At 44.3% G+C, this 14,322-nt stretch overlaps 1 protein-coding gene across 1 annotated transcript in view; it reads right to left on the bottom strand.

The window, feature by feature from the left end:
- The window catches only part of TTC12 (tetratricopeptide repeat domain 12), a 28,958-nt gene that overhangs the window by 13,171 nt on the left and 1,465 nt on the right, over positions 1 to 14,322 (bottom strand). The window contains exons 2-12 of the mRNA XM_019546915.1: positions 14,062 to 14,213; positions 12,420 to 12,450; positions 11,813 to 11,890; positions 11,244 to 11,365; positions 10,540 to 10,599; positions 8,348 to 8,419; positions 6,472 to 6,532; positions 5,884 to 6,072; positions 4,314 to 4,383; positions 3,183 to 3,271; positions 2,138 to 2,303 (exon numbers count right to left, since the gene is read on the bottom strand). Of these exons, the coding sequence (XP_019402460.1) occupies positions 2,138 to 2,303; positions 3,183 to 3,271; positions 4,314 to 4,383; positions 5,884 to 6,072; positions 6,472 to 6,532; positions 8,348 to 8,419; positions 10,540 to 10,599; positions 11,244 to 11,365; positions 11,813 to 11,890; positions 12,420 to 12,450; positions 14,062 to 14,213 (1,090 nt within the window). The remainder of the gene's footprint in view (positions 1 to 2,137; positions 2,304 to 3,182; positions 3,272 to 4,313; positions 4,384 to 5,883; positions 6,073 to 6,471; positions 6,533 to 8,347; positions 8,420 to 10,539; positions 10,600 to 11,243; positions 11,366 to 11,812; positions 11,891 to 12,419; positions 12,451 to 14,061; positions 14,214 to 14,322) is intronic.

The raw sequence follows: 14,322 nt of genomic DNA, 5'->3' as shown, positions 1-14,322 counted from the left end.
ACAGAAATGCCAAAGGCTTCCACTATAAAGATGTTAGAGCTCAGCATAATGATCATTCCACAGTACAAAGAGTCGCATCTCCATTTTTCCTCCTTCACATTCAAAAGACAGAAGGGGCGACTTGAGCACATCATTCCAAAGACTGTGCCAGCAAATCCTGCACACAAGTGAGCAATTAAATGTATAACTTCTCACTCATGCAGGCAAATATCTAGTCTTCAGGCTCAAATACTATCTGCTATAAGTTTCCAATGACCACAGTTGCACTTTTGGGCACTCATGTATCTCTGTGAATCAGTCCCCCGTTTCTTCTGTCCATCCTAACTCTTTTTTAACAATCAGGCCCACAATCTTTCCTCAAAGGGTGATGGAAATGTTTTCCAGACCCATGATATTCTAGACCAGAGCAGTATTAATCAACTGTTCTATATAACAAAGCATTCAAATTTCCCCTGAGACATGGCTCATTTCTTTAACCTTCCTTTTGATGGAAAAGGTCTCGGGATTAATGCCTTACACACATTACTAAGTTTGTACATCTGTTCAAGAACCTTTTTTTCTATTCATCAATTATTTTGAATCATTTAAGCTAGTTCATTAAAATTTGTTTCCTGTGTAATTGTACAAGGAGATGACGGTACAGTAGGAGAGAGTTAATAGACTGTGGTTTCTTTCTCCCTTTTGTGAGTCACAGAAATGCTGCAGTACTCATACATTCCAATTATTGAATTAGAAGAGAGACTCAGCTTGAAGCTCAAGCCCCTCAAAGACAGCAACGTAAGCACTAGGTGAAGAGCCATACAAATATATGTACTTCCATTATCTTAAACAAAAGTGAGTAACTTGCATAAGAAATGGCCAAAGGTTATAAAACATTTCTCAGAAACCCTTTGCATTCAGTTGCCATAACGCATTTGTGCCTGAACGTCGCCATACAGTGCACACAGGAACATCTTCCCCCACACACCTGTGTTCCTTGAAATCAAGCACATCCCAGTGCTGCTCTTGTCTCCAACATTGCCAGTGGTTTAAGGGCTTTCACTGAGTTACAAAATATCCAGTGCAAGGGAATTCTGGGAACAAGGCGAAGGGCTCAGCCATGGCTTGCAGGGTCACTGAAGTTATTTGGTACTGAATGATCAATATTTAGTGTTGGTGAAAGGAGCCCAAGGTCTCCACAACCCTTGGATTAGGGAACACCGGGCACAGGGATTGCAGAGGCCTGGGTTTAGCAGCTTGCTCAACAACAAGCGTCCTGTGTGACTTCAGGCAGGTGACAGTCTCTCTGTGTCTCAGTTCTCCATCTACAAAATGGAACATTTGCCCTCCCCTTACTGCCCAAGGATGTTGTGGGGATGGGTAGATTAAAAGATTTCAAGGCACTCAGACACTGTGCTGATGGGGATCATAAAGGTACCCATGATAGCTAAAGCATGAACTTCCATACCGTGTTTCTCTCCTGACTGCTAGCAAGCTTTAGAGAAGAGTGGTATGAGGAGTCTAAATAACTCATTTGGTCCTTGGACTCTAATTCTGCCCTCTGTGATGCTGTTTTCTGTCTTGGGTACCAAAAACCAGAGAAGGGAATAAGACTGCCACTGTCATCTCACATAAGCTACCCAACAGACACTGACATTCAGCTACTGTCAGCCCGGCCTGGATTCCAATTCCAGAGAAGTTCTTACCTCTCAGCCGGCCCTACCAAAGGCTCTCCCTCATTTACAGGATAAAATTCGCACCAACCCTCAGTGCAGAGATCTACTGCATATTTAGCATTTCTTCCATTAAGGGCATGAGTATCACATGACAGAGGGAGCCACAGAAGAGCAAGGAGGAGAACTTAACTTCTGGTATTTCTCTCCTAAGTTAGAAGCAGGTACTACAGCGGACCCATATGAACCTGGGTAGCCCATAGAGAACAGTGTTAGAAAGTCCAACCAGGACTGAAATTCACCCAATTTGAGCACGGCTCAAGTTGCAAGTCTCCGCTTCCTCACGGCAAGTTGAGCACGGCTCAAGTTGCAAGTCTCCGCTTCCTCACGGCAAGTTAAGTGTGAGCTCCTTGTCAATCTTTCATTCAGTGGCAAGACTGTAAGGGCATTGCTTTTTTCTGGATGGGAAAGGCTTGCATTACCGAGTTAGGTCCTGGTGCCTGAGCAGCAGACACCTCCCGTTTTCAGTCTGAGAGTAGAGAAATAGCAATGCCAGTGTCTCCTTCTGGATCTCAGGCACCTCAGAGGACAGAAGCTTGGGAAGCTGCACATTCACATCAGGGTGGGTTAACAGCATTCGCTGATTCTCCTCTGAAAAAGAAAAGTTTCACTGAGGTACACTATGTCATCCAAACCCTTCTGTACTGACAAAGTCAGCACCTGCAGGAAAACCATTACACAGCTTTTAACACCTTCATTCCACCCGTTTACAGGCTCTTTCATTACGTGACTGATCGGTTCTTCCATGTGATACTACTGCAGCACAAGGCAACTACTCAGACATTCCAAAATGAACAGGGCAGTTGCCTTTAACATATACATGTGATGCTCCAAAGTCTGCATTAGCAACAGCCCAGTCCTTTGAACACAGGCTAGGTCATATATGATCCACGTCAAGGCAGATTTTGGTCCCTGGACTTCGAAATACTCTGGGTTTCCCTCTCAACATTTTTAATCTTGCTATCCTATTAGTCCACAGCTACAACTCCACAAAAAACAAAATGCTGAGGGGTCTTGCTTGAAAACCCACTGGATACTGATTCCTCAGTTGTTAAAGGATGTGTACCCTCTCATCCTCCAACAGCCTTTATAGGGGGTTCTGCCTTGCATCGATATTACCTGGTTAAGGAACAAAAGGACAATACAGTTCCCAGCAGAGCATAAGCTAAAAATATTAACTCAGGAACTAGCAATGATCCCAGGATGGGCAGGAGTTTACTCTCAATCTCTTTAAGCTATCCACTGAAATAGATTGGTACTTCATTACCTGGGGGACACAACCAAAATTGTGGTTGCTGGTAGAACTATACCTCCAGCAGTTGCATTTGACCTATAAATCTTTGCTGTGCAGTGAGGTCTACATGCAAGTGCTCTGGGGAGTGATGTTCATTGAAAACAATAATTTCAAACACAGTAAGTGCCATATTAGCAGTACATTAACAATGATTAATGTTGATTACACAGCTTTACCATTCCCAGTGCAGACTGCTTGCCAGAGGACAAGTAGAGAAATAGACAGATCCACTTCAGCAGTGTTTTTCCTCTCTGCACAGAAGCCCCTAAAATGGAAATATTAATTATAAAACAGCAAAGAAACGATGAAAATGCAGGGCTCTTTGGGGATGGGTCTGGGTAACAGAGAAGGTGTTACTTGCCTATGGGCAACACAGAAAGTAACACTGATGGATGCTAAGGGAATCCCCAAAAGGCAGCCTTGTGGAGAAATTCAAAGAACTGCTCCCATCCCTTCAGCTTATGGACACCAACTGTTTCCATGCTGGAGCATCTCAAATTGGCAGAAATGTCTGGTCGCCATGCCTTCTGCCTAGCATTCTGTTCTTACTGTCAATACCAATCACAGCCTTGCTTAAATATGCCTCAAGCAAGTCTCTGTCCAAAACAACTTGGAAAAAGCAGGTCTCAACACTCAGAAAATGTCTTTTGATCTCCTGCAGAAAGTGTCTCCTCCCAGCCAGGAGGAAGATCAGATAGCAGAGGGATCTTAAAGCCAAATAAGTTTGCCAGATTCACTGATCGATTAGTAACATACAATGCAATAGGCAGCTATGAAGAACAAATTATAGGAAGCAGAAGGTACAAATCCTCAAGGACGATTCTTTCTTTTGATTACAGGGCTGAAAGTAATACCTGAAAATGGTTTTACAGGCCATGTTAGAGAGCGACAGGGCAACAGCTAAAGGTGTACCTCTGACTGCAACAGACCTGCACCAATTCACGCCAGGTGAATATAAAAGACGTGGCTTCACGCATTTGTGTTTTTTTTACCTCAAGTTTTACAAACCCTCTCACCTTCTTTGCTGACAAAATACAAAGCCCCTCTCCCCCCCACATACAACAGGGGTACCAAGGAGAGTAAAAACCAGGCCTGATGTACTGCAGTGGTTTTCCCCTCACATCCAAAAGCATGGTTTGTCAAAAGGTCGCACCAAAGTCAACACATTTGGATACTTAAGCTTTTCTGTCACATTATCTCTTGAGCATTTCATCTGAATTTCATAAGAGGCGATTGTGTTTCTTCAGAATGTCTTTTCACTTCCTCATGCTGTAACACTCCACTGTTCTCCTTCGGAGAGGCCTTACCGTCTTATGACCTTGTTGTCATTGATGATACTGAATCCATTGTTTGTTCTAAACAAAGTTTGTTCAGTGCCTGGAATGAATTCAGAGATAACCAAGTCAGCCCCACCATCCGTCTGGCTGATGTATCATCGTGAAGGCAGACTCTTGCTCTCCTGGAATGGAGCGTTAAGTGACAAGGTCACAGAAGCAATAGCTTTGGCAAAAAGGGAAAAAGAAGTGTTTGCGCCACATGAAAACAATCCTCAAAACAGTATCTGGAGCAGAAACAGCATTGAAGCTAAGGGGCCAGCACTCTGTTTGGATCTGTAACTGCACACTGTGATTTTAATTTAAAAGGAGTTTTCAAGCAAAATGGAAATGCCAGACTAGGACTTGCAAACCAGCAGATTTTAATAGTGAACTGTGTTTTAAAATCAATTAAACAACTGTTAAAGAATCAAAGCAATACTGGAGTCCAGAGGAGATGAAGGATGATAAAGAAGGAGAAGGCTAGTTAGCTCAGTGAGTCCAGGCCCCTGTCCCAGGAGAAAAAAGCGCCTTCAGACAGGATCTCTCATACTCAACATATTTTGGAACAGTCTTAACCAAAAACTCGTAAAGAAAATAATATACATGTAAGAACAGATCCTCATATGCCATCAGCTGTGCTTAGGTGACCTAAAACTGGCAATACATCTCAAATTAAACAGCAAGAGTTGGTTGTTCCTTTACTCATCTGTTAAAGCCTGGGCTCTGGGTTTAGTTTCAGACACAATGGCCAGTAATTCTCCGCCAATTTTAGCCATGTAACCTCTTGGCTGCAGATTTCAGCAATGTTACCAACAAATGAAGTAGAAAACACCTGATGTCAGGACTTTCTGAAATTTCAGTAGCAACGGGCTCAAGTTGTCATGTTCACCTCTGAGATGAATGTCCCAAAATTCTGAGTGTCTTTGCCTCTAGCATTCCAGCCGGGGTCTGTCTAATGCTTTTCAAACCCAGTATTAGCTACCAAATACAAAATGCTGGTGTCTTCTCTGATCATTTGCATAAAACTACCAAGGATTACTGCACTGCGACAAGGACTGAACTACAGTGCTTAGTTTAAGAAGAAAGGAGGATTGGAGGGTGCTAAATGGATTTACACGGAAACATAAAATCATGAGAAAAAATTGCCAGCTGCCTTTAGCCACTGAACACTTATCCTTATTACACAAGCAATGAGGTCTCTTCTACTATGAAGCAGCATATAACTCTCACCATCGTTAAAGAGAGGCCTGTGCTCACGTATTGCAAGGGAAGAGAGAGCTGTCTTGCAACGTTAAGTTGACAAAGCAAGCCCTTCGTTTTGTTCAGCAGTGTGTGCCTGGTTGGCAAGCATCTGTGCTCACCACTGACGTGCCAAGAAATACTGGCATATTCTACACAAGCATTTACTGGCCTACAACACCAACCTTGGAACAGTGAATTATTCTAACAGAGGAAGACCAGACCCGTGGACCAGACCCAACTCCCCTTCAGGACTTCCACTGCCTGAGATCACACCTCATGTTTCCATACAATGCAAGCAGGTATAGCATAAAGTACTCACACTCTCTTATTGCTTCAGTCAAAAGTCTAATGCCACCTGCATAGTAGAGGGCATTCTGGTCAGCTCTGTCGAGCTTCTGAAGCAACTCTTTCACAGACACAGCTGTTAACTTGCCAGACTGAAATTCCTCCAAGGCTTTCTCTTCTTCCATTGCCGCCTTCTCCTGTAAGTCTACTTCATTCAGGCAGCCTTGAGAAGCAAAAGAAAGAAAAACTGAAAATGAATTCAGTGAAAGGGCAATTTCTTGAAGCGGACTAAGGGCAGGAAAATATGGGAAAAGCACATAAAGTCTTGTGGGGCTAGATGGAAATGTCCCAAGGCTAAAACCAAAGGGGAGTCAGTGTGGCCTAGTGGGTTGGGAAGCGTCTGGTGTTCCATGTGGAGTAGTTGAAGGAAAATGACCCTGACTGAGATGAGCCACGTGGACAGATGAGCGGAGACTAGTTACAAGGAAGAAGTCACCCTAACAGCAGGCTGGGGAGAAACCTCTGCAGAGTGCTTTGCAGAGGTGGCAGCTGGGGTAGAATTTAAATTCCAGTTTTAGCGTTGGACAAAGGTACTGGAAGGACCTGGGTTTTGTCTTCTTACCTTTATACAGGCTTTCCTTCTGGGGATCAAGTTCTAAGAGCTTCTGATAGCACTGCCTGGACTTAACAAGGGGATAAAAAGACATTAAAGGGAGCTGAAAAAAGAAGGGGAAACATGCAGCTCAGACAACTAACATGAGAGGACCTGATCTAAAACTGCTGAAGTTAATGGAACGAGTCCTGGGGAATTCAGTAACATTTGAGTTTGGACCACAGTGCTGCCATCTTTACTCCCAAAAATTCTTCCCTATCTCCACATTAAAAATTGAGCAGAGGGAGGGGGAAAAAAAAAAAATCAGATGACTCTTCCTACTGACACTTGCAATGTAGGAAAGTGGGCAGTAGGCAACTTATAAAATAAGTTTTATAAAGATGCGAGTGACATCCATCTGCAACAATGCTTGTTGAAATTATCTAGCATGAAATGTCTGATGGATGTAATCCCTCATGAATCTCTATTACTTCAAAATTAGAGAGAGCTATCCAAAACTCTGCCCATAAGCAAAAGACAAGAGGCAGAGCATCCCCAGCGAGAAATGAATCAATATTTGCCCTCAAGTTAATACTAAAAGAAGCACAGCTGCAAAACGCAGCTCCACATGCCATGACAACTAAACATTATAGATTATTTTTCTACCAGTGCTAGCATGAAACTCTAAGCAATTTAAGAACTTTCTCTTTATTTTTACTGATCAGGGAAAAATTAAATAAATTACATTTTACGAGTAATTAAGTTGCACCATTTTACGAGCAATTAAGTTCACCATAGGTAGGAAAAGCAGAATGAAACGGTTTATGCCACGCTTACTTCATTAGGGGCTTGGAAAGATTAATGCTAATACAATAATGAGATCTTCACGAGCACTTTTCATTCTGACAGATCTCTCAACCTGAAATACGTTAAGGACCACCTCAGACACAAATGAAATGCAGCCACCCATGTGAAACAGGGCAGCTTTGTAATAGAAAACTCATGCCACAGAAAGCCATTTGGCAAAAAAGAGGTAAAGCTTTTCTTGTTCAACAGCATGGTCAGGGCAAACACAGATATCGTTGGCAGAATGCAACTGCCAGAGGTGGAATCTGGTAAGGACCTTCTTGTCTTAGGAAAGTTACTGCGGATTGAAAATACCACAGTTTTATAGCCCATCTGAGCTATAGCCCTTTCAGCAGCACTGCGTCCGTTCCTCGCCACATATTGGAGCATTGGAAAATACTGGAAATGTTGGAGCATATTGGAAAGGTTGCCACCTCTGGAATCTCTATCAATATACTGCGTAGAGGTCTCCCAAACATTAATACAGCTGAGAGCTGCTTTAACTTTGGAAAGCTACTGGGGCCCCAGTACAACTTGCTGTTTTAACTACAAGGCAAATTCTATGCCTTCTCCTATCGGTAACCAGCATGTCCTTGGCAGGAATCTATCCATGCTTTTAGCACACGCTGCAATTAGGAATGTGCAGAGAACTCTGTCAATCTGTAGCCACACAAAGCTGAGCAGTTATTAAAAGAGAAACAACTATTACAAGTTGTCATTGCCATGTAGACATGTTCTCTAAGTTTTTGTGCAGACATATGTAATGCATATGGCCTGTAACACTAACACGGGATGGAAGGTTTATCGCAGAGCTCAATGACGTCTTAAACCAAAGCCAAAGGCAATATGCATGAGCATGATGGGCTACTGCTTGTCAGATTAAGACCAGTAATTTGTCTGGCGTGCCTTTAGTGCCAGACCCAACTGGCAGCCATGCATTTTGCTAATATATTAGGTTAAACCTGGACTGACTTCTTAAAACACAGGGTTACTCCGAGTTTACATCTAAGTAACTGAGAACTGATTGTGGCCTAGTGCCTACAACGACTATGCAACTTACCTCACTGTAGTGCTTCAGTGCCAGGTGAGCTTTGCCCATGTGGAAATAGGCTTTCATACATTTTTCATTGCACTGGGTCAAAAAGAATTATTCATTAAAACTTTTACACTGTTGAATCATTAAACACTTCTCTCTCTCTGGTTTGTAACATTATAGCAACTACACCAAGCCAACTTTTCTGATGGAATGGGCTGCACTTCACATGAGGCCGGCAGACTTTTGTTTCCTTGAGTAATGCTCAGCCTTCCTTTTGTGACAAAACCAACTTCTGGCACGCGGTCCTTTCTCAGTACGTGCCTCGTGAGCTGGCTTGATCTAAAAGACTGGCCCATTTCTGACAATGAATGTCCAGGAATTCGGATTTTAGAATATATAGCGTGTATCTAGATGGACTGTCTACAAAGTGTTTGCAATGGCTTTCCGCTACCTGCTCACTTCCATGTATTCATTAGCATTTGTGAGTTAAATAAACAGGGTAAGTAAGTTAGATTTCACAAATACCTCACATCAGGACACAGCACACGCATCTAAAACACTGTTCTGCTGCACAGACTAAATTATACCTGACAAGATCTTCCCTTGTTGTCTACTGAATCTCGTCTGCCTTCCTGCAAGGGTTGTAATTTTCTGTGTGACACCTGCTCTATGATTAGGAGAGCTCTAGACTCAACTGGCACGGTAATATTAGGAGAGATGGAGAAAAACAAGATGAAAAAAAACTTTTAAAACTTCAATACCTTTGCGGTACTGGCCTTTATGTTCAAATGATCAGACCAGAAGCCTGAGAACTGCTGGCTAGAGAACAACCTGAACCAAAATCATTCACTACCTGTTTGCCAACAGGGAAAACAAATAATTGAAAAGCACAAAGATGGGTCCAATTCAATACGAACTTAATACTGCTGCTCCTAGAGCCATTTACATGAGCAATTAGTACAGGTATTCATTTCTGACAGTCTTTATTGTGTAAGCTAAGGCTAAGTCCTCTTACTGAATTACGTGTATGATCCTCTATTTCTGTAGCACCCTTGCCTGAATTTGCTCTAAGAATCACCAACCGCACGTTGCATTACATAAGACTAGCATTACTCGCAATTTAAAATTTCGTATCTCTCTGGAGTAGCCCTGCCAAAAATGAAATGAGTTCTAATTGTTTCTAGCTTTGATGATTTTCTTACACAGATAACAAACAGCCAACTCCAAATGCTGACGGACTGGCTGGCCTTTTCCATATCAGCTGTCTAGCAGAAGAATATTAATTTCCTCATAAGACAGAGCTGATAGTATTAATGATATGACAAAGTCACCTGGAATTTTATAGGGATCAATGTTTTAAAGCCACTGCCTTTGCTTTTGGCTGACATACATTAGATTTCTCCTCTTTTCCAACACTTAGGAGGAACTTTATCATTTCAAACTTTTAATTACATGTGTTAAACCTGAAAAATCTGTTGCATCAAGACAGCATTTAACATGTTCAATAACCCTGTGGCGAGAAGTTAGTTCAGTACCGGTGGCTCATCTCAACCCTTAAAGGACTGCTGGAATCTGAGAGATGATGGATCATTTTATCTCCAAAGAAGCTACCACTGCACACAAGCACCGTCCTCCTCCCCCTTCCAAGGATTTGGGCAGACTTGGAAAGACCTTGGCAAGGTTTGAGCATTGCTCATAGCCCTTTGTAGCCTGTTAACCTGTGATAAATTTCACCTCTGTACAATAAGTGCATTTGCTGTGGGTAAAGCTGGATTATAATGTCATTCCTGAGGACTGTCTGCTGGTGTCATCAGAATCACCTCTGGGGTAACTAGCTGCAATGTCAAAGTGCTGAATTCTTAGACATGGGCCTCTCCCATTACAGGGGAAGCATCAAGTGGGGACATATAAGCCAAGGGCGACCTCTAGCTTCACAACTGAGTGGCCAACTTAAAAGAGTTAAAGATCCTATCTGCAGCAATGATGCAGCACTCCACAACACCACAGCTTGTCACCATGGAAGTGACGCTGATGGCAGGATCACACAATTCGTGAGAAAAATCTTATAATCAAATTCTGCTGTAAATGCGCTTATTGCACTTTGTTGAAATGCCGCCAGTAAACAGGTTTTGGCTGCCAGTGACATGCAGCTCACATCGCTGACACATTTCAGTCTCCATCCTAGGAACTGACTGACGAACTTGCAAAACAGTTACCTTTAAAGCCCATTCACAGTCATTAATGGCCTCCTCATACTCCTGCAACTTCATGTAAGCCTGAAACCAAACCAGGACAGGTTACAAACAGCAGATATCAGCAAGAAGTCACATACTTAGCATGTCTACAGCATTATCCATGTTCAAAGCAGTGTATAAACATGAACTAATTAATTAAGGCAGTATGTTTTAACCCATGGGAGTGCCGATATATTGATTTTTGCAAGCAATTAACCGCTACTCCTTAACCTTTCTGATGGCGCCCTGCAACTGTTCATCATTTTTCAAAATTAATTAAAAACAAGTCAAGCTCAACATTCACGCAGGTCTGAGCCAAACTGAGGTAGACAGGAGACAGGTCCTTAGTCAATGAAGAAAACCATTATTCATCTTTCATAATAAAATGAAGCCTGAAAGAATAAGCACCTGGCTGAAATTCCCATCACCGGCTAATACAGCAGCAGGATGGAGCCGATCATCACCTGTGAGTGATGTGGAGACCTAAGGCAACACACAGAGGAAGGCCCAGGGCAAACTACCATATTTTCTGTGCCTCATCCCTGTTTCAGCACATCTACCACACACCCGGCCCCCCAAAGCTGGTTTGGGTTCACCAGCTCTGTGATCCCTTGTTCCATCAGCATGTTAGTGCGGGCTATTTTGCACCTGAAGCAATACATGGCAGCAAACACTCTGCAGCTGACCTGAGCTCTGTTCGTGTACAGCTCTGGCATGTCCTTCCGCTTCTCCAGCCCTTCCGTGTATCTCTGGACAGCTGTGCCATAGTCTCCTTTACTGAACGCATGGTTTCCCTTCTCTTTCAGGGCTGCAGCAACAAGAGACACAGGTTTTAAATGTCATTTCTTCCAGCTGTAAACGCAGGAAACAAAGGCCATGTTCTTCTGCTGCCCCCTATGCTAAGAACTCCCATTCCCTCTCCTCTGTTGGAGCAGTCTTCACTGGCATGTAACAGGCTTCTCTCTACGTGCATCAAGAAGGCTCTCTATATTTACACTTCAGGGCCAATTTCTCACCCCTTCCCCCAAATTTCTCTTGCTCCCCCAGCCATGGGCATCCTTATCAGAAGGGGGACAGCCAGTGACCGCACCAACTCAAGTGAACAGCCAGGGTTCCCTTCCACTCAGTGCTATGAACAAAATCAACATGCACAGAAGCGTGGTTAACAGCCTGGCTCAGCTACCTCTTAATTCAGCTCTGCTCCCTCTAGGCAGGGCTTAGTCAACATCAGACATCTAAAAACTTCAGCAATTACCATTCGCTAAGCCTTCATTTTTCTTCCTTCTTCTAGCTCGCTCTCTTGCATCCTTCTCTAGGGCTGCCAAAAAATCACCTTTGAGCAGAAAAGTTAGGATGGCATTTCAGTTAAAAAAGAGAGAGAGATTTCCTCATTAAAAAAGCAAACCATGGATGAGAGAAAAGTCACTTCTGAGCTACAATTTCTCCACAAAGAAAATCTTAAGGGGACATTTCAGTACTCTGATATTAATTGGAACGTAGGTGATAAGCTATTACACATAAAGGCTGTAGTACTGCTCAAGATTTGCATACCTGGCTTTTTAAGTAGCTCATCTCTAGGAGATGGGCCTGTATTTTAATTCAGAATAATGAGGCTCTTTGGTGAGAGCTGGGGAACACCTAGAAAAACTTCCTTGCTATGCAAAATGCAGCCAAGCGTATAGGACTCTTTAATGTAAGCAATTACAGGTTTGATCCAGCCTTCATTAAATAAAAAAATTCCTACTGACTTCTGTGGGAGTAGGGCTGGGCCTGGCACGAGACAGCAGCAATATGTGCTCTAGTTTTCTCTCTACAAAAAACTCATAGCGGGTTAATGACTGCAGAGAAGAATGCCATCCTACCTGGGTTTTCTGTCTTCACATCGTGGGTGTCCTGAAAAACAAGGAACGCGTGACAATCACACCCAAACACATGCACAAAACAAAGGAAGTTTTGAACTGGAAAGAAACCACATTACTCTGAAGTACAGGTGTGTGGATCACATATATTTCTGAAAGTATATCAAAATGCAGTTCTGTGACAATGTGTCTCTCAAAGCACGAGCTGCATTTTTAAACTTGTCAGAACTAATCCCATCAGGAACATTTAAAACCACAGAAACAGAGAAAACAAACGAGTCAATGCTCAGGCTGCCTCTTTCAAAAATCAATTTGGCTAAGAATTTCTGTCAGACTCTTCACATGCCCCAATTCACTGCCGCAGCCTGATGCTTTCAACTGCCACAACAAGGAACTCAGGCAGACTGCATAATCAAAACATGCATTTTAATTGTTTAATTGCCATTAAATATTGATCGTTATTAATTATAACAGTTGTATTATAATTGCTTACTTATTTAAAGAGATCAGGTGGAGCAGCATCTACAACCAGATTTGCAAAGATGTTTATGCATCCAAAAAAACAGAGAGATGCCTTGTGGGAATTTTCTCAAGTGTCCAAACAGGGTAAGTGCCTCTCTCCCATTGGTGCCTAGCGTTTGGACCCCTTTGACATTCCCACTAAGTATCTGCCTACATTTTTAGGTACCCAAATACCTCTGAAATACTGCACTCTTAACGGCTGAATCAAACCCTACGGAGATCAGTGGAAAAATTTGCACTATAGTAGCCACGTGTTGCAGGATGTCAATGCCTCCACCTGACTTCTTATATGATTAACACAAAGCCACCTTCTTTTGACCTCATGTAGCTTGAAAAGCCACAAGCCTCACCATGTAAAACATGACATGGGGTACTCTCAGATATGCTCCCATGTAAGGAAATTAAACACGGGCTTTGGCTTTGTTTGTGCTATATGTTAGCTATGCTTATTTGCTCTGAGTCTATACATAGAATCACAGAAAATGAGGGTGGGAAGGGACCTCCGGAGGTCACATCTAGTCCAAAGCAGGGGCAGCCCCAACAACATCAATCCAACCAGGCCTTAAAAACCTTGAAGGATGGAGACTCCCCTGCCTCTTTGGGGAGCCTGGCCCAGTGCTTCACCACCCTCCTAGTGAGAGTTTTCCCTCATATCCAACCTCAACTCCCCTTGCTGCAGCTGGAGCCCATTGCAACTTGTTCATCACCTGCCCCCACTGAGACCAGCCCGGCTCCGTCCTCTTTGCAGCCCCCTGCGGGGAGGTGACGGCTGCTGTTCAGCCCCCTCGGCCTGCTCTTCTGCAGACTCAGTCAGCCCAGGTCCCGCCGCCTCTCCTCACCGGCCTGCCCTCAGCTGGCCTCTCTCCAGCGTGTTCACGTCCCTCCTGTCGTGGGGGCCCCCAGCGGGACACGGGCTCCAGATGCGGCCTCCCCGGGGCTGACGAGGGGGGATCACCACCTCCCTCCATCCCACCGGCGCTCCCACTCGTAAGGGTGCGGGGGCGCATCAGGAACCCGGAGCGCGCTCCGGCATGCAGGCACACAGCGTGACGCTCCTACGGCGAAGTCCGCGAGAGCCCCGGCGTGGACGTGTGGGGCGCCCGGCTCGCGAGCGCGGTCTTACGGCGGCTCGGGCGCTGATCGCGGTCCGGTTCCACCGCGTCTCGCATTCCTCCTCGTCTCCGACCGCCTCGGTTTGGAGTCGTGTCTCCGACTCCGCAACGGCCTCCTCCCAGGCGGCCGGGTCTGCGGAGCTCAAGCCTTGCACCAGACGGGCTGAAAACAGCAACGCAAACAGGCCAACGTGGAGCAGGCCGAGGAGCAAAACGGGCACCGCGCGGGGCCGGGGGCACCGGGGGGCGGGATCGGGCCCGGGGGCGCTTAC

Source organism: Crocodylus porosus, unplaced genomic scaffold, assembly GCF_001723895.1.
Source record: "Crocodylus porosus isolate Cpor-Errol unplaced genomic scaffold, CroPor_comp1, whole genome shotgun sequence".
NCBI lineage: Eukaryota > Metazoa > Chordata > Crocodylia > Crocodylidae > Crocodylus > Crocodylus porosus.
Note: the sequence above shows the minus strand (reverse complement) of the source record. Positions and strands in the feature narration are given on the sequence as shown.